Source organism: Dendropsophus ebraccatus, chromosome 5, assembly GCF_027789765.1.
Source record: "Dendropsophus ebraccatus isolate aDenEbr1 chromosome 5, aDenEbr1.pat, whole genome shotgun sequence".
Taxonomy (NCBI): Eukaryota; Metazoa; Chordata; class Amphibia; order Anura; family Hylidae; genus Dendropsophus; species Dendropsophus ebraccatus.
The window spans coordinates 159988171-160004657 of record NC_091458.1 but is presented as its reverse complement, the minus strand read 5'-3'; the positions used below and the strand labels follow the sequence as shown (position 1 = coordinate 160004657).

The 16487-nt window shown below is 45.5% G+C and overlaps 1 protein-coding gene across 1 annotated transcript in view; it reads right to left on the bottom strand.

Annotated features, from left to right (window-relative positions):
* Positions 1-9869: 9869 nt before the first annotated feature.
* Positions 9870-16487, bottom strand: part of PPM1D (protein phosphatase, Mg2+/Mn2+ dependent 1D) — a 28364-nt gene continuing 21746 nt past the window's right edge. Inside the window, exons 4-6 of the mRNA XM_069971779.1 lie at positions 15771-15958; positions 15158-15397; positions 9870-12673 (exon numbers count right to left, since the gene is read on the bottom strand). Of these exons, the coding sequence (XP_069827880.1) occupies positions 12143-12673; positions 15158-15397; positions 15771-15958 (959 nt within the window). The 3' untranslated portion in view covers positions 9870-12142. The remainder of the gene's footprint in view (positions 12674-15157; positions 15398-15770; positions 15959-16487) is intronic.

The following is a 16487-nucleotide window of genomic DNA, read 5'->3' as shown; positions in this document are numbered from 1 at the left end:
CAGGGAGAGAGAGGTCTGCTGGTACTTGTAGTGCAGGGAGAGAGAGGTCTGCTGGTACTTGTAGTGCAGGGAGAGAGAGGTCTGCTGGTACTTGTAGTGCAGGGAGAGAGAGGTCTGCTGGTACTTGTAGTGCAGGGAGAGAGAGGTCTGCTGGTACTTGTAGTGCAGGGAGGGAGAGAGGTCTGCTGGTACTTGTAGTGCAGGGAGAGAGAGGTCTGCTGGTACTTGTAGTGCAGGGAGAGAGAGGTCTGCTGGTACTTGTAGTGCAGGGAGAGAGAGGTCTGCTGGTACTTGTAGTGCAGGGAGAGAGAGGTCTGCTGGTACTTGTAGTGCAGGGAGAGAGAGGTCTGCTGGTACTTGTAGTGCAGGGAGAGAGAGGTCTGCTGGTACTTGTAGTGCAGGGAGAGATGTCTGCTGGTACTTGTAGTGCAGGGAGAGAGAGGTCTGCTGGTACTTGTAGTGCAGGGAGAGAGGTCTGCTGGTACATGTAGTGCAGGGAGAGATGTGTTCTGAACCATGGAATACCAACCTGGTGCAACACTTTTAGTAAAGGTTTCCCATTGTCATGATGTCACAGATAGCCCATCTATACTGAGGGGGGGGGGGGGGGGAGATCAGCAGCGTGACGTCACAGATAGCCCATCTATACTGAGGGGGGGGGGGGGGAGATCAGCAGCGTGACGTCACAGATAGCCCATCTATACTGAGGGGGGGGGGGGGGAGATCAGCAGCGTGACGTCACAGATAGCCCATCTATACTGAGGGGAGGGGGGGGGGGATCAGCAGCGTGACGTCACAGATAGCCCATCTATACTGAGGGGAGGGGGGGGGATCAGCAGCGTGACGTCACAGATAGCCCATCTATACTGAGGGGAGGGGGGGGGATCAGCAGCGTGACGTCACAGATAGCCCATCTATACTGAGGGGGGGGGGGGGATCAGCAGCGTGACGTCACAGATAGCCCATCTATACTGAGGGCTGATCAGATGCTGGTAAGCCACAGTTCATTCTCCTTCACAAATGGGCAATAATTAGTAAGAACAGATATACTGTAGTGAAATTGTAACATTTGTATTATAAGTCTGTAGCCGCCTGTATATAGGTAGCCGCCTGTATATACGTAGCCGCCTGTATATAGGTAGCAGCTTGTATGTGTGTAGCCACCTGTATATAGGTAGCCGCCTGTATATACGTAGCCGCCTGTATATAGGTAGCAGCTTGTATGTGTGTAGCCACCTGTATATAGGTAGCCGCCTGTATATAGGTAGCCGCCTGTATATATGTAGCAGCTTGTATATATGTAGCAGCCTGTATGTATATAGTCGCCTGGAGTGAGGGGTGATGTCCGGGAGGATGGAGGGGTATGCTGAATAAATGGAGGAATATCCTGTCACAGGCCGAGTGCTAATAACTCTTCCTCCCTGAGGTAAATTCAGCCACAGAGGTTATAGAGGGGACTGCACCTAGGTGGTTGGGGATGGTGGTACTTGTAGTTCTCCTGAAGTGTTATAAATGGTGATGATCGTACTTGTAGACCCCCTGAGGTGTTATAGATGGTGATGATGATACTTGTAGTTCTTCTACAGTGTTATAGATGGTGATGATGGTACTTGTAGTTCTCTCTGAGGTGTTATAGATGGTGATGATGGTACTTGTAGTTCTCCTGAGGTGTTATAAATGGTGATGATCGTACTTGTAGACCCCCTGAGGTGATGTAGATGGTGATGATACTTGTAGTTCCTCCTGAGGTGTTAGATGGTGATGATGATACTTGTAGTTCACACTGAGGTGTTATAGATGGTGATGGTGATACTTGTAGTCTCCCTGAGGTGTTATAGATGGTGATGGTGATACTTGTAGTTCGCCCTGAGGTGTTATAGATGGTGATGATGGTACTTTTAGTTCTCCCTGAGGTGTTATAGATGGTGATGATGGTACTTGTAGTTTGCCCTGAGGTGATATAGATGGTGATGATGATACTTGTAGTTCGCCCTGAGGTGTTATACATGGTGATGATGGTATTTGTAGTTTCCCCTGAGGTGTTATAGATGGTGATGATGGTACTTGTAGTATGCTCTGAGGTGATATAGATGGTGATGATGGTACTAGTAGTTCTCCCTGAGGTGTTAGATGGTGATGATGATACTTGTAGTACGCCCTGAGGTGATATAGATGGTGATGATGGTACTTGTAGTTCTCCCTGAAGTGTTAGATGGTAATGATGATACTTGTAGTTCGCCCTGAGGTGTTATAGATGGTGATGATGGTACTTGTAGTTCTCCCTGAGGTGCTATAGATGGTGATGATAGTATTTGTAGTTCCCCCTGAGGTGTTATAGATGGTGATGATGGTACTTGTAGTTCGCCCTGAGGTGATATAGATGGTGATGATGATACTTGTAGTTCTCCTGCGGTGTTATAGATGGTGATGATGGTACTTGTAGTTCCCTGAGGTGTTATAGATGGTGATGATGGTACTTGTAGCTCCCCCTGAGGTGTTATAGATGGTGATGATGGTACTTGTAGTTCCCTGAGGTGTTATAGATGGTGATGATGGTACTTGTAGTTCCCTGAGGTGTTATAGATGGTGATGGTGATACTTGTAGTTCCCCCTGGGGTGTTATAGATGGTGATGATGGTACTTTTAGTTCTCCCTGAGGTGTTATAGATGGTGATGATGATACTTGTAGTACGCCCTGAGGTGATATAGATGGTGATGATGGTACTTGTAGTTCTCCCTGAAGTGTTAGATGGTAATGATGATACTTGTAGTTCGCCCTGAGGTGTTATAGATGGTGATGATGGTACTTGTAGTTCGCCCTGAGGTGATATAGATGGTGATGATGATACTTGTAGTTCTCCTGCGGTGTCATAGATGGTGATGATGGTACTTGTAGTTCCCTGAGGTGTTATAGATGGTAATGATGATACTTGTAGTTCCCCCTGAGGTGTTATAGATGGTGATGATGGTACTTGTAGTTCGCCCTGAGGTGATATAGATGGTGATGATGATACTTGTAGTTCTCCTGCGGTGTTATAGATGGTGATGATGGTACTTGTAGTTCCCTGAGGTGTTATAGATGGTGATGATGGTACTTGTAGCTCCCCCTGAGGTGTTATAGATGGTGATGGTGATAGGGGGGCAGTATGATGTCACAGTGACAGCTATATCATCTATACTGAGGAGTAGGGGGGCAGTATGATGTCACAGTGACAGCTATATCATCTATACCAGTGATTTTCAACCAGTGTGCCGTGACACATGGTCGGGTGTGCCGCGGGGAAAGTTCCCCAAACTATGGTTCCCCTGTGAAACAGGAGAAAACAATGGGGGAGAGAAACCTGGGGATGGGGAGAAGCAGGGGGGAGAGAAACATGGGGATGGGGGAGAGAAACAGCGGAGAGAAGCAGGGGGGAGAGAAGTATGGTGGAGAGAAGCAGGGGGGAGAGAAGTATAGTGGAGAGAAGCAGGGGGGAGAGAAGTATAGTGGAGAGAAGCAGGGGGGAGAGAAGTTTGGTGGAGAGAAGCAGGGGGGAGAGAAGTATAGTGGAGAGAAGCAGGGGGGAGAGAGACATGGGGATGGGGGAGAGAAACAGCGGAGAGAAGCAGGGGGGAGAGAAGTATGGTGGAGAGAAGCAGGGGGGAGAGAAGCAGGGGGGAGAGAAGTATAGTGGAGAGAAGCAGGGGGGAGAGAAGTATAGTGGAGAGAAGTATAGTGGAGAGAAGCAGGGGGGAGAGAAACATGGGGATGGGGGACAGAAACAGCGGAGAGAAGCAGGGGGGAGAGAAGTATGGTGGAGAGAAGCAGGGGGGAGAGAAGTATAGTGGAGAGAAGCAGGGGGGAGAGAAGTATAGTGGAGAGAATCAGGGGGGAGAGAAACATGGGGATGGGGGAGAGAAGTATGGTGGAGAGAAGCAGGGGGGAGAGAAGTATGGTGGAGAGAAGCACAGGAGAGAAGCACAGGGGGGAGAAGTATGGTGGAGAGAAGCAGGGGGGAGAGAAACATGGGGATGGGGGAGAGAAACAGCGGAGAGAAGCAGGGGGGAGAGAAGTATGGTGGAGAGAAGCAGGGGGAAGAGAAGTATGGTGGAGAGAAGCACAGGGGGGAGAAGTATGGTGGAGAGAAGCAGGGGGGAGAGAAGTATGGTGGAGAGAAGCAGGGGGGAGAGAAGTATAGTGGAGAGAAGCAGGGGGGAGAGAAGTATAGTGGAGAGAAGCAGGGGGGAGAGAAGTTTGGTGGAGAGAAGCAGGGGGGAGAGAAGTATAGTGGAGAGAAGCAGGGGGGAGAGAAACATGGGGATGGGGGAGAGAAACAGCGGAGAGAAGCAGGGGGGAGAGAAGTATGGTGGAGAGAAGCAGGGGGGAGAGAAGTATAGTGGAGAGAAGCAGGGGGGAGAGAAGTATAGTGGAGAGAAGTATAGTGGAGAGAAGCAGGGGGGAGAGAAACATGGGGATGGGGGACAGAAACAGCGGAGAGAAGCAGGGGGGAGAGAAGTATGGTGGAGAGAAGCAGGGGGGAGAGAAGTATAGTGGAGAGAAGCAGGGGGGAGAGAAGTATAGTGGAGAGAAGCAGGGGGGAGAGAAACATGGGGATGGGGGAGAGAAGTATGGTGGAGAGAAGCAGGGGGGGAGAGAAGTATGGTGGAGAGAAGCACAGGAGAGAAGCACAGGGGGGAGAAGTATGGTGGAGAGAAGCAGGGGGGAGAGAAACATGGGGATGGGGGAGAGAAACAGCGGAGAGAAGCAGGGGGGAGAGAAGTATGGTGGAGAGAAGCAGGGGGGAGAGAAGTATGGTGGAGAGAAGCACAGGGGGGAGAAGTATGGTGGAGAGAAGCAGGGGGGAGAGAAGTATGGTGGAGAGAAGCACAGGAGAGAAGCACAGGGGGGAGAAGTATGGTGGAGAGAAGCACAGGAGAGAAGCACAGGGGGGAGAAGTATGGTGGAGAGCAGCACAGGGGGGAGAAGAAAACAGGCCCAGGTTTCACACTGAGTATAAATACATTTAGAATCTATATTATTAACTATATGTATAATATGTACTGTTTTAGTGTCATTTTGTGCCACTTTGGTTGGTGGTGGGCCCCGGGATTTTTTAAGTATAAAAAGTGTGCCGCGGCTCAAAAAAGGTTGAAAATCACTGATCTATACTGAGGTGAAGGGGGGCAGTTTGATGTCACAGTGACAGCCACCCCATCTATACTGAGGTGTAGGGGGGCAGTTTGATGTCACAGTGACAGCCATCCCATCTATACTGAGGTGTAGGGGGGCAGTATGATGTCACAGTGACAGCCACCCCATCTATACTGAGGTGTAGGGGGCAGTATGATGTCACAGTGACAGCCACCCCATCTATACTGAGGTGTAGGGGGGCAGTATGATGTCACAGTGACAGCCACCCCATCTATACTGAGGTGTAGGGGGGCAGTATGATGTCACAGTGACAGCCATATCATCTATACTGAGGTGTAGGGGGCAGTATGATGTCACAGTGACAGCCACCCCATCTATACTGAGGTGTAGGGGGGCAGTATGATGTCACAGTGACAGCCACCCCATCTATACTGAGGTGTAGGGGGCAGTATGATGTCATAGTGACAGCCACTCCATCTATACTGAGGAGTAGGGGGGGCAGTTTGATGTCACAGTGACAGCCACCCCATCTATATTGAGGTGTAGGGGGGCAGTATGATGTCACAGTGACAGCTATATCATCTATACTGAGGTGTAGGGGGGCAGTATGATGTCACAGTGACAGCCATATCATCTATACTGAGGTGTAGGGGGGCAGTATGATGTCACAGTGACAGCCATATCATCTATACTGAGGTGTAGGGGGCAGTATGATGTCACAGTGACAGCCATATCATCTATACTGAGGTGTAGGGGGCAGTATGATGTCACAGTGACAGCCACCCCATCTATACTGAGGAGTAAGGGGCAGTATGATGTCACAGTGACCCCAGCCACCCCATCTATACTGAGGAGTAGGGGGGCAGTATGATGTCACAGTGACAGCTATATCATTTATACTGAGGAGTAGGGGGGCAGTATGATGTCACAGTGACGGCTATATCATCTATACTGAGGTGTATGGGGGCAGTATGATGTCACAGTGACGGCTATATCATCTATACTGAGGTGTATGGGGGCAGTATGATGTCACAGTGACAGCTATACCATCTATACTGAGGTGTAGGGGGGCAGTATGATGTCACAGTGACGGCTATATCATCTATACTGAGGAGTAGGGGGGCAGTATGATGTCACAGTGACGGCTATATCATCTATACTGAGGTGTATGGGGGCAGTATGATGTCACAGTGACAGCTATACCATCTATACTGAGGAGTAGGGGGGCAGTATGATGTCACAGTGACGGCTATATCATCTATACTGAGGTGTATGGGGGCAGTATGATGTCACAGTGACCCCAGCCACCCCATCTATACTGAGGAGTATTGTACTGTGTGATGTTAGTGACAGCTGTCCAGCATGTATAATGGGCTGGTGGAGGCCAAAGTGGTCAGAAATTGTACCACAACATATAGTTAACCCCTTAGACCAGTGATTTTCAACCTTTTTGAGCCGCGGCACACTTTTTATACTTAAAAAATCCCGGGGCCCACCACCAACCAAAGTGGCACAAAATGACACTAAAACAGTACATATTATACATATAGTTAATAATATAGATTCTAAATGTATTTATACTCAGTGTGAAACCTGGGCCTGTTTTCTTCTCCCCCCCTGTGCTTCTCTCCACCATACTTCTCTCCTGTGCTTCTCTCCACCATACTTCTCTCCTGTGCTTCTCTCCACCATACTTCTCCCCCCTACTTCTCTCCTGTGCTTCTCTCCCCCATGCTTCTCTCCACCATACTTCTCCCCCCTGCTTCTCTCCACCATACTTCTCTCCACCAAACTTTTCTCTCCGCTGTTTATCTCCCCCATCCCCAGGTTTCTCTCCCCGTCTCTCTCCCCGTCTCTCCCCCCGTTTCTCCCCCATGCTTCTCTCCCCCATCCCCAGGTTTCTCTTCCCCCCCCCTTCCTCTTCACCTCCTCTGAGATGGTTGCCGCTGCTATCCCCCTCACCTACTGGCCGCCCGTAGGGCCCGGACGTGCTCCTCCAATCAGCGGAGACCGGGAGCGTGGTGCGCCGCAGCGCACCATGCTCCCAGTCACCGCTGATTGGATAGGAGGAGCACGTCCGGGCGCTACAGGCGGCCAGTAGGTGAGGCGGACAGCAGCAGTGGGGCGATCTGCAGGGGCACCATAGTTTGGGGAACTTTCCCCGCGGCACACCCGACCATGTGTCGCGGCACACTAGTGTGCCACGCCACACTGGTTGAAAATCACTGCCTTAGAGGACAGGGCCAATTTTGATTTTTGCACTTCTGTTTTTTTCCTCCTCGTGTATATAAGGCCATACATAGCACTTGCATTTTTCCACCTAGAAACCCACATGAGCCGTTATCCTTATTTTTTGCGCCACTAATTGTACTTTGCAATGACGGCTGAATTTTTTCATAAAGTACACTGCAAAACCAGAAAAAAATAACTGTGTGGTGAAATTGAAAAAAAAAACGCATTTTGTTTATTTGCGGGGTATTTGTTTTTACACCGTTCACCCTGGAGTAAAACTGACTTGTTATATATGTTCCTCAAGTCGTTATGATTACACTGATATGTAACGTATAACTTTTATATTATCTGATGGCCTGTAAAAAAATTCAAACCATTAACATAAATATGTTCCTTAAAATCGCTCCATTCCCCGGCTTATAGCGCTTTTATCCTTTGGTCTATGGCGCTGTATCAGGTGTCATTTTTTGCGCTATAATGAGTTCTTTCTATCGGTACCTTGATTGCGCATCTGCGACTTTTTGATCGCTTTTTATTACAATTTTTCTGGATTTGATGCGATCAAACTGTGCGAGATCAGGAATGAAATAAATGAATAGTTCGGGCGATTACGCACGCGGTGATACCAAATATGTTTATTTATAACATGGGAAAAGGGGGGTGATTTAAAATTTTATTAGGGGAAGGGGCTTTTTATCAATAAAAACACTTTATTTATTTCATATACTAGAAGTCCCCCTTGGGTTAGGGTTATTCCCCCCCTGGGGTTAGGGTTATTCCCCCCCTGGGGTTAGGGTTATTCCCCCCCTGGGGTTAGGGTTATTCCCCCTGGGGGACTTCTAGTATATGCACACTGATCTCTCAGTGAGATCCATGCTGTATACTTATACAGCATAGATCAATGAGATAGGCACTCGATTTCTTTCGGCTGCTGCAGCCGAAAACAACCGAGTGCAGAGCTGGGATCAGCACCATTACGGCACAGACCCCGGCCAGCAGAGGAAGTGTGGATCGCTCCTCTGGGACAATGCCCCGGGGGGGCGATCCACCCCACTAGAACACCAGGTATGAGGGACAGCAAGCAATCAGATGCAGCTGTCAACTTTGCCCGCTAATAGCCGGGGTCCCGGGATACATGCCGCACCCGGGACCACGGCGGTTCAGAGCGGGGTCGCTGCGCGGCTCCCCTCTGAAGTCCCCGAGACGACCACAGGGCCCTGTGTGGATAAGGGGTTATCCAGCGCTACAAAAACATGGCCACTTTTCCCTCTCTTCAGTCTCCAGATTGGGTGGGGTTTCAAATTCAGTTCCATTGAAGTAAATTGAGCCTAATTGCAAACAACACCTGATCTGGAGGCATTGTTTTTGTAGCGCTGAATAAACCTTTTAAGGGTGCGTTCACACGTACAGGATCCGCCGCATCAGCCATGGCAACATGCTCCTGCTTAGTGTGAATGGTGGTGTAGGAGAACTGAGAAAATTTGTCTTTTTTTGCCTGTGTTCCAGATGAGGAGAGTGGCTGCTTTACTTGGTCGTGCGCTCCACCCAGGAGGTGTAATTACTTCTGTGAGTATTAGTTGGGTCCTGCATACCCAGAGCATAAGCTTATTATATGCCATGGAGAGGCAAAGTACAGCGCAGGTCTGCCCCAGCATGAGGCCACCTTATCGTGGTGGGGTGGTTTACACTATTTGCAAATGGTAACAAAGAGCATTGTTATTTTTATGGACATATATATTTTTTTAAGCAGTAGGGGGGGGTCTGCTTTTAGCGATTTTCATATCTGTATTGGGTCTGTATCTTTCCATTAGTGGTGAGCTGTTAAATTTTTTTGTGTGTGTGTATACAATTTCAGTCATGGCAACATGCTCCTGTCTAGTGTGAATGGTGTTGTAGAAGAGTTTACCAAATTTGTCTTTTTTGCCTGTGTGAATGATTAGGTAGTATTGTCTTGGTGACAGATTCTCTTCAAGTTTTATGAAGCGAGCTTATTCCGAAGTGAGTGATGGCCGCTGTCAGCAGCCGACACCACTCATTTGGGTCAATGTCATCATAGGAAATTTTTGACATGTCAAAAGTTTTGATTGGTCCAGATCTGAGCGCTCAGACCTGTAGCGACTGGGAGACGGCCGCGCTAAGCACAACCCTCTCCTGGCTCTACAGTCAGGCGTATAAGGTCAATGGAGTCCAACTGATTAGCTGCAGCACGGTCTTCTCCCGCTTCTTCTGATGATCGGTACAGGTCTGAATACTGAGACTGATTAAAAGTTCTCTATGAAGATAGTGATGCTTTTATATGCCATGGTCGATAGCAATTGTGGAATCACATTGACAGGATCTGAACCTCCAAAACGTATCACAAGATGCTGATCAGTTACCGTGGCAGCCGGAATATTTCTGAAAGCTTCCGTGTCCCCCATTAGAAGTTCTCTTGGAATCACCCTCTGAAATCCTACATTATAAATAGTTTATGTGCGGATCTTATGAGTCAGAAAGGAGGAATAAGAAGAGCAACAAGTTGAGTGATTTTATTTCAGATTTTGTACAAAGGTCTGTTGTATGCAATAATACCTGTTCCGACATCCACTACCGCAGTGTAAAATAACTTAAGTTCAGCAAGGATATCTTGAAGTATATACAAATTAGTTTCTCAGGTGTTAAAAACGCAATTAAAATTATATTAAAAAAAATAAAAACACCACAAAATTACATGTTTAACATATAACCAATATCTACCAACCAGTGGGAGAGAGAACTAAAATTCATATTGTTATACCAATTGCTGCAGTAGTGTCCCACCTCAGCCGATGATTGGCCGGCAACGTCCCAGCCCCCGGAAGCGGCCACACCAGGGGATGGATCGGCAGGATCGCAGCTGCAGCACTGGAGCCAGGGAGTTTGCCTTATGATGTAACAGCCCATCCCCGACCATATACCTGGAATAACTTTTTAAATACATTTTTGTTTTTACATTGTATATATGTTTGTTTTGTAACTTATTGTGGTAGCAGCCATATTGTCATGAGAAACAGACTAAAAGGAACTCAATGGCAGCTATGGGAAAAAGTTGTCTATGCATGATGAGTGTAAGCGGTCACTATACAGGAAGGTGAGCTATGATCATCTATTGTGTTGGGTATTGAGTATTAAGGGGGTTAACTAGAAAAACTCTTTAAAAAAAAATCAACTTGTTTCAAAAAGTTGAAATCTCCAGTCTTCCAGTACTTATCAGCTGCTATATGTCCTGCATGAAGTGGTGTAGTCTCTCCAGTCTGACACAGTGCTTTCTGCTGCCACCTCTGTCCATGTCAGGAACTGTCCAGAGCAGGAGAGGTTTTCTATGGGGATTTGCTAAATAGAAGTAAATTACAAATCTATATAACTTTCTAAAATCAGTTGATTTCTAAGAGATTTTCCCAGGAGTACCCCTTTAATTTTAACTTGGGAGGTTACTGAATCGGTTTAGTGGTCAGATCGAAAACCGCAGGATTGCAAAGTTTTAAAATGTTGAAAGACCAAAAATGTTCAATATATTTAACAAAACAATTTGCCCAGTGACCAATTAACCAATCACCAACCCACATGAGCCACTTATTACATAAAGTAAAAAAAAAGGTCTGCAGCTAAAGTCAAATAGTTGTTGAACAAGTTTAGGCTATGTTTACATGGAATATAAACTAGTCACATGCCTCTCTACTAAGTGTGTTCTGAGAGCATTTGTGTGCACACCTGACAAAAGGAGAAAGAGCAGGATTGGGAGGAACACCGCCATGCACCTCTCTTATTTTGACTGCCCCATTCACGGCTGGATCAGTCATGTGACACAGAGCTGGGAGTGACAATGCTTTGTGCAAACTTCTCACAACTCTTCCCCCTCTGACATATCAAAATTTCTTTTTGTGACTGTGTCGATTAACAAAATATATATTCAAAATTTTTTTTTTTTTTAAAGTATGTGCACAGGTGCTTGTGTTATGGAAAATTAAGATTTAGCCAGACAACATGGGCACATAATACACAACACAGACACACAGTACTGTATGTACACAACATTTGGGCCAGAGAAGCCTTTACAACTGGTTTAGCAATGTACATTACTTGTCAAATTAATCAATTCTGGATTCCTGGGTATAAATTCCTAGATTTATATAAGTACCGGCCCCTGGGGATAAGACAAAGGCCAAAGGGTCATTTAAAAAAAAAAAAAAAAGTATATAATTTACTTAATACTAAGTCCACTAAGTTTGGCGCGCTCACCTGCTTCCTATTAGACAAGTGTTATATACGCATAATGGCTTTAAAAATGAAACATGATTTAGCTAAGAGCCGACACGTCTGATGAAAAGCAACGCCGTTTCAACCATCGACTAATAATCTAATATGCTAAGATAGTTGACTTTAAAATGGTAAAAATGGATATAAAATTAATTTATAGAATAAGATAATGCAAAAAGGTTCATTTATGTACATCTTCTCTATAAGCTACCACGTTGGACAAGTGGTCCTAAAATGGAATATTTAAATATATATATAAAAATATTAAAGGAAAATAGGAGAAACCCCTTATTCGTAGCACCTATCTACAGGTATGAAGGTCCATACACCTGCAGCTGGAAGGACACAGTATGTCAGAATGTGCAGAATTCATTCGCTGAAATCAGTCTTGACTATGAAGTGCTGACTAACCGAGAACTGGAGGACGACTGTGTATATTGCATTAAAAAAAAAAAACACACCTCGGAGTTAATCATTAGCCATAAAAACCAGAGTTGAAAACGTTTAGCACACACATATACTTTTACGGGGCTGATGTAATAGAGGATGTCCAAGCTTCTTCTGGCCTCTAAGACTGCGTCTCATTATCACCCTGTCTGCACTCCTCCTCTTTGGGGTAGTAGAGGTGCTCTCCGTCACCCCACCACTTCTGGTAAAGGTCCTCCTTGGCTTTTTCACAGCAGGCCCGCAGTTGGACTCTTCCAGCGTCCGTTTTAATGACAGTTTTTCCATGTCGGTTTTGGGATTATTACTCGCTGGAGTTTTAGAACCCTTTGCACCAACACGGGATGAGGTCGCAGGAAAGAGACAGATGGGGGAGATGCTTGAAGAGCCACCGGCCCATTGAGGAGGGCTGCTAGTTTCTTCAGGTTTTTCGGAATCCCCTAGAGAATGGGTGGAGGAGGCAGTAAGGACTTTGGATTTGCCTGACTCAGAGCCCCACTTGCTACAACTATCAGAGAAGGCATTTCGACGGATAAGGGATGGAAGAGTCTCGGAGAGAGAAAGTCTCCACCATGGATCATCCTCCAGTATCTAAAATAGATAAATAAAATATATTAGAAGACCATGGAATTTAATGATTTTTCCCCAACTACTAATGTGAATTATCACAGAATGAGAGTTTGAAGCGCACCTCTCCGTTTTTTTTTTTTTATGAAATCAGCATCGGTTGTGATCACAGGCAGTTTTGCGATATACTTATATTTCTTTTATAAAACTTTTCTAAGTTTGATTCAATGTTCTACATACGGCCAAACTGTGCTTCATGCTCCCTCTTAATCTTTTCTCTGTTAAAAACAAAACACACAAGTCCCAGTCCTTTGTGCTCACGCAAGGAAAGAGACGCGTGTTCATCATGCAGGTTGATCATCACCTGAGAGCATTTAACTTTTGCTAATTCTATTATCAACTCTGCAAGCTTGCCAGGAGGCAACAATTCAGTCAGTATAATGTCACTGTGTGGTTACAGAGGTTGTGGTGCTATGTGACAGGAGAGCTGACCATACAATGCAAGCATTCCCTGCTACTGAATGTGGACACGAAGCAGCTGTACACTTGCGAAGTGAAAAGAGACACCTAGTAGCCATAGGTATAACTGATTAAAACATAGAAAAAGGGAAAAAAAATAATATACTGCTTGTGATCAAAACCAGTCAATTTCTAAAAAAACCTTTAATAACGTATTTAAAAAAAAAAAAAATTAAAAATCTTTAAAAAAGACACAATAAAAATACAAAAAAAAAAGCCTCTACATCGGTTGTAAAAAGCAAAACTTTATTACAAAAAATAAGTTAAAATTCACAGCAGCGTTTTGGCAGCAATTTTCTGGTATATTCCCTAAACAGAACAACGAGATGTGACAAAGGGAGGCGATAAAACATTTAAAATTCCAGTCACCGGTTGCTCTGAAATGTGGTTGTCTGGGCACTTTGTTTTTTTTTTTTATAAACAATCCCAGCGACATCCACAAAGATGTAGAGGTCTACCAAACAATTCTGTGCAATTACACACTCAGTTGATAGCAGGCCCAATGCTTTAAAATAAAAAAATTTAAAAATGATAAAACCACATACATGTACACAAGTCATGTTGCAGACGTCCTTTCCATACATTGTCATATTCTGTAGGTCATAAAACCATTTCACATAATCGGTCTCTTGCAGAGAAGCTTCAAAGGAGAAGTCCGGCCATTTGAAGTTTCACAGCTGGCAGGCCCCCCGTGCCGCAAAGCACAAATTCACAGGCTCCGGGACCCCTGGCGGGAATGCGTTTCCTCACGGAGTCCCGACTCGGCTGACAGATTGCACACTCAGCCAATCAGTGACTGCAGTGGTGTCCCGCCCAGGTCACTGACAGAGCGGGCAGTCTATCAACAGGGTCGTGACGCCGGCTGGGCTATGCATTGGGGTTCCTGGAGCGGCAATCTGGCGCAGCTACTGCGCGGGGAGAGGAGAGTTGGGATTGTTTGCCATGTTCCTCCCTGCCAGATGCAACGTTTTTCAAATCACTGGAATTCTCCTTTAAATGTTGAAGTCATAACACCCAGAAAAGGCATGTAGACAGAATGTTTAAGAATTTATGGGGAAAAACAACTGACTCTGTACTGATTAATAATAATTCATAGAATTTCCTAGAAAACCCATTCAAGACCAATAAATTAAATATCTAATACAATTGTACTTACCCGTTATACATGCACAGCATGAGAAGCTTTGTACTTACAGTTCTGCCAACCGCTTCACTACACATCTTAAAAGGGGTTTTCTGGGCAAAACAGACACACAGCGCCCCCTGCCGATTGGTGGTTTGGCGCTCACACTACACACTGAACGGGGCAGCAGTGGTGACCTCTATCTGCAGCTCGGCTGCCATTCACATAAGCAGAAGCCGAGCTGCAGTGACTGGTAAGCTATCCTGTCTGTTTGGCTAGAAAACCCCTTTAACACATGGGATGTTTGCAATGAAGCAGAATACTAAGGATTGTCATATAAAGAGGGTTTTAAAATGTTCACGTTTCTCTATATTTAAACCTAAAAGGGAACCTGTCACCAAGACTTTACTATCTAATCTATCGCCAACTTATTATAGAGCAGGAAGAGCTGAGCAGAGGGATATTTATCTTTATGGGAAAAGTTTCAGTATTTAGTGACTTGTATATTGATTTCCTGCATTCTGTGTTGAGTCCAGTGGGCGGAGTCACTCAATGCATTGGACTCTTTAGCCTGGAAATATCAAATTTCAATTAGAAAAAATGACAAGTTATACAGAATTTTTCCCTATAACATATATATCAATCCGCTCAGCTCCTCCTGCTCTATAACACGATGCTGATAGCTTAGGGAGCATTTACATGGTGATGGGTTCCTTCAAACACCTGAGGTAATACTGTAATACTATAAAAAGGTATAATAAAACAGGCAAAAATATTTCAAGTCTTCAAGTGGAAGCAGGAAAGTTGTTTTCTTTCAAGTGGATCAATTCTGTAATGGAAGAGCGCTGAAAATCTTATGTGTTTACCTTGAGTGGCGGAGTGGAACATGGCGATGTGGACATGAGGTGCGTGTCCTGGCTGTTGTAGTGTGTACTGTCTGATAAGTTAATGAGTAGTTCTTCGTTTGCACAACATTGCTGCTTTTCTGACTGAGGGGAGAGACAAATCACAATGGCGCTGGTGTTGTCCGCTCGTAGCATTCGCTGTCTCCATTGAGAGAGTGCACGAGTCACAAGCATTTTTGCCAAAGTCTGTCCACACTCTCCCTGAAATCAAAACATTAATGGATTACATATACTATACAACAAGTCAGCTTCAAAGCAACTGGCCTAAATTGGTGTAGATAACCATAAGATAAGGGAGCCATACACTTTATACTTATGCGGTTTATGTTATACAGTATGTCATGGTATAAAGTGTATAGGGCTCTCCCTGCAGTCATATTCTTTGTTCTTGGAGAGATAAGCCACCGCTAGATAAAGAACACAGGAAAGTTTGGTCGGGAAAGATAGTTGTCAGCCAGTCAACCAATTAGTGAGGGTTTAGGCAATCCTTCAAGAGAATCTGCCAGCAAATCAACCAATACCATTTACTACTAGTTTATCTGAATTATACAGCTGAATATAACTCATTGCTCACATTAATATATGGCTTCTCTTGCTCCTGACACAAAGAAACCGCATCCTGGGCCGATACCATGTTCCAAAGTCCATCACTGCCAATTATTATATACTTGAGCGTCTGTGGATCAATCGTGTGGACGCTTGTGTCCGGCTCTGGAGATACAACAAATTCTCCACTGTAGAAATCATAACTCCATAGATCCCCTGAAAAATAAAGATTAAAAATACATTTAATAAAATATTGACCGCATCTGGTTTAACTTCATGGGTAAGAGCTAGAGATGAGCTAATCGTTGATCTAAACGAATGAGGTTCTTTGTATGATTAGCGCTCATCAAGCTGTCTGCCTTTCAGTGCTGTTCTGCTCCCGGGTGCTGGAAAAAAGCTGGAGCCAATCCTGGGAAACTGGGAGACGTTCCCCAGGATTGGTTACAGCTTTTCCCGGCATCCCAGGAGGAGTGACAAGGAGCGGACATGTCAATTCTTAGGGCAGACAGTGGATTGAGCTTCAGACTATTGAGTCTCTGGTACAGGTAGAACTTTAATTGAAGACTGCTGTACGGACTCCACTTGAGATTTCTGCCCAAATTCCATCGTGTGCGCATACCCATTAGGACGGAAAGGGTGACTGGTCGCTAAGAACTTCTGAATGACAGCTGGGTGCGGGAAAATTATAAACTAAGACTTACCTATCCTCGTGTCCCGTAGAGCCATTCCCGGTCCAGCTGACAGC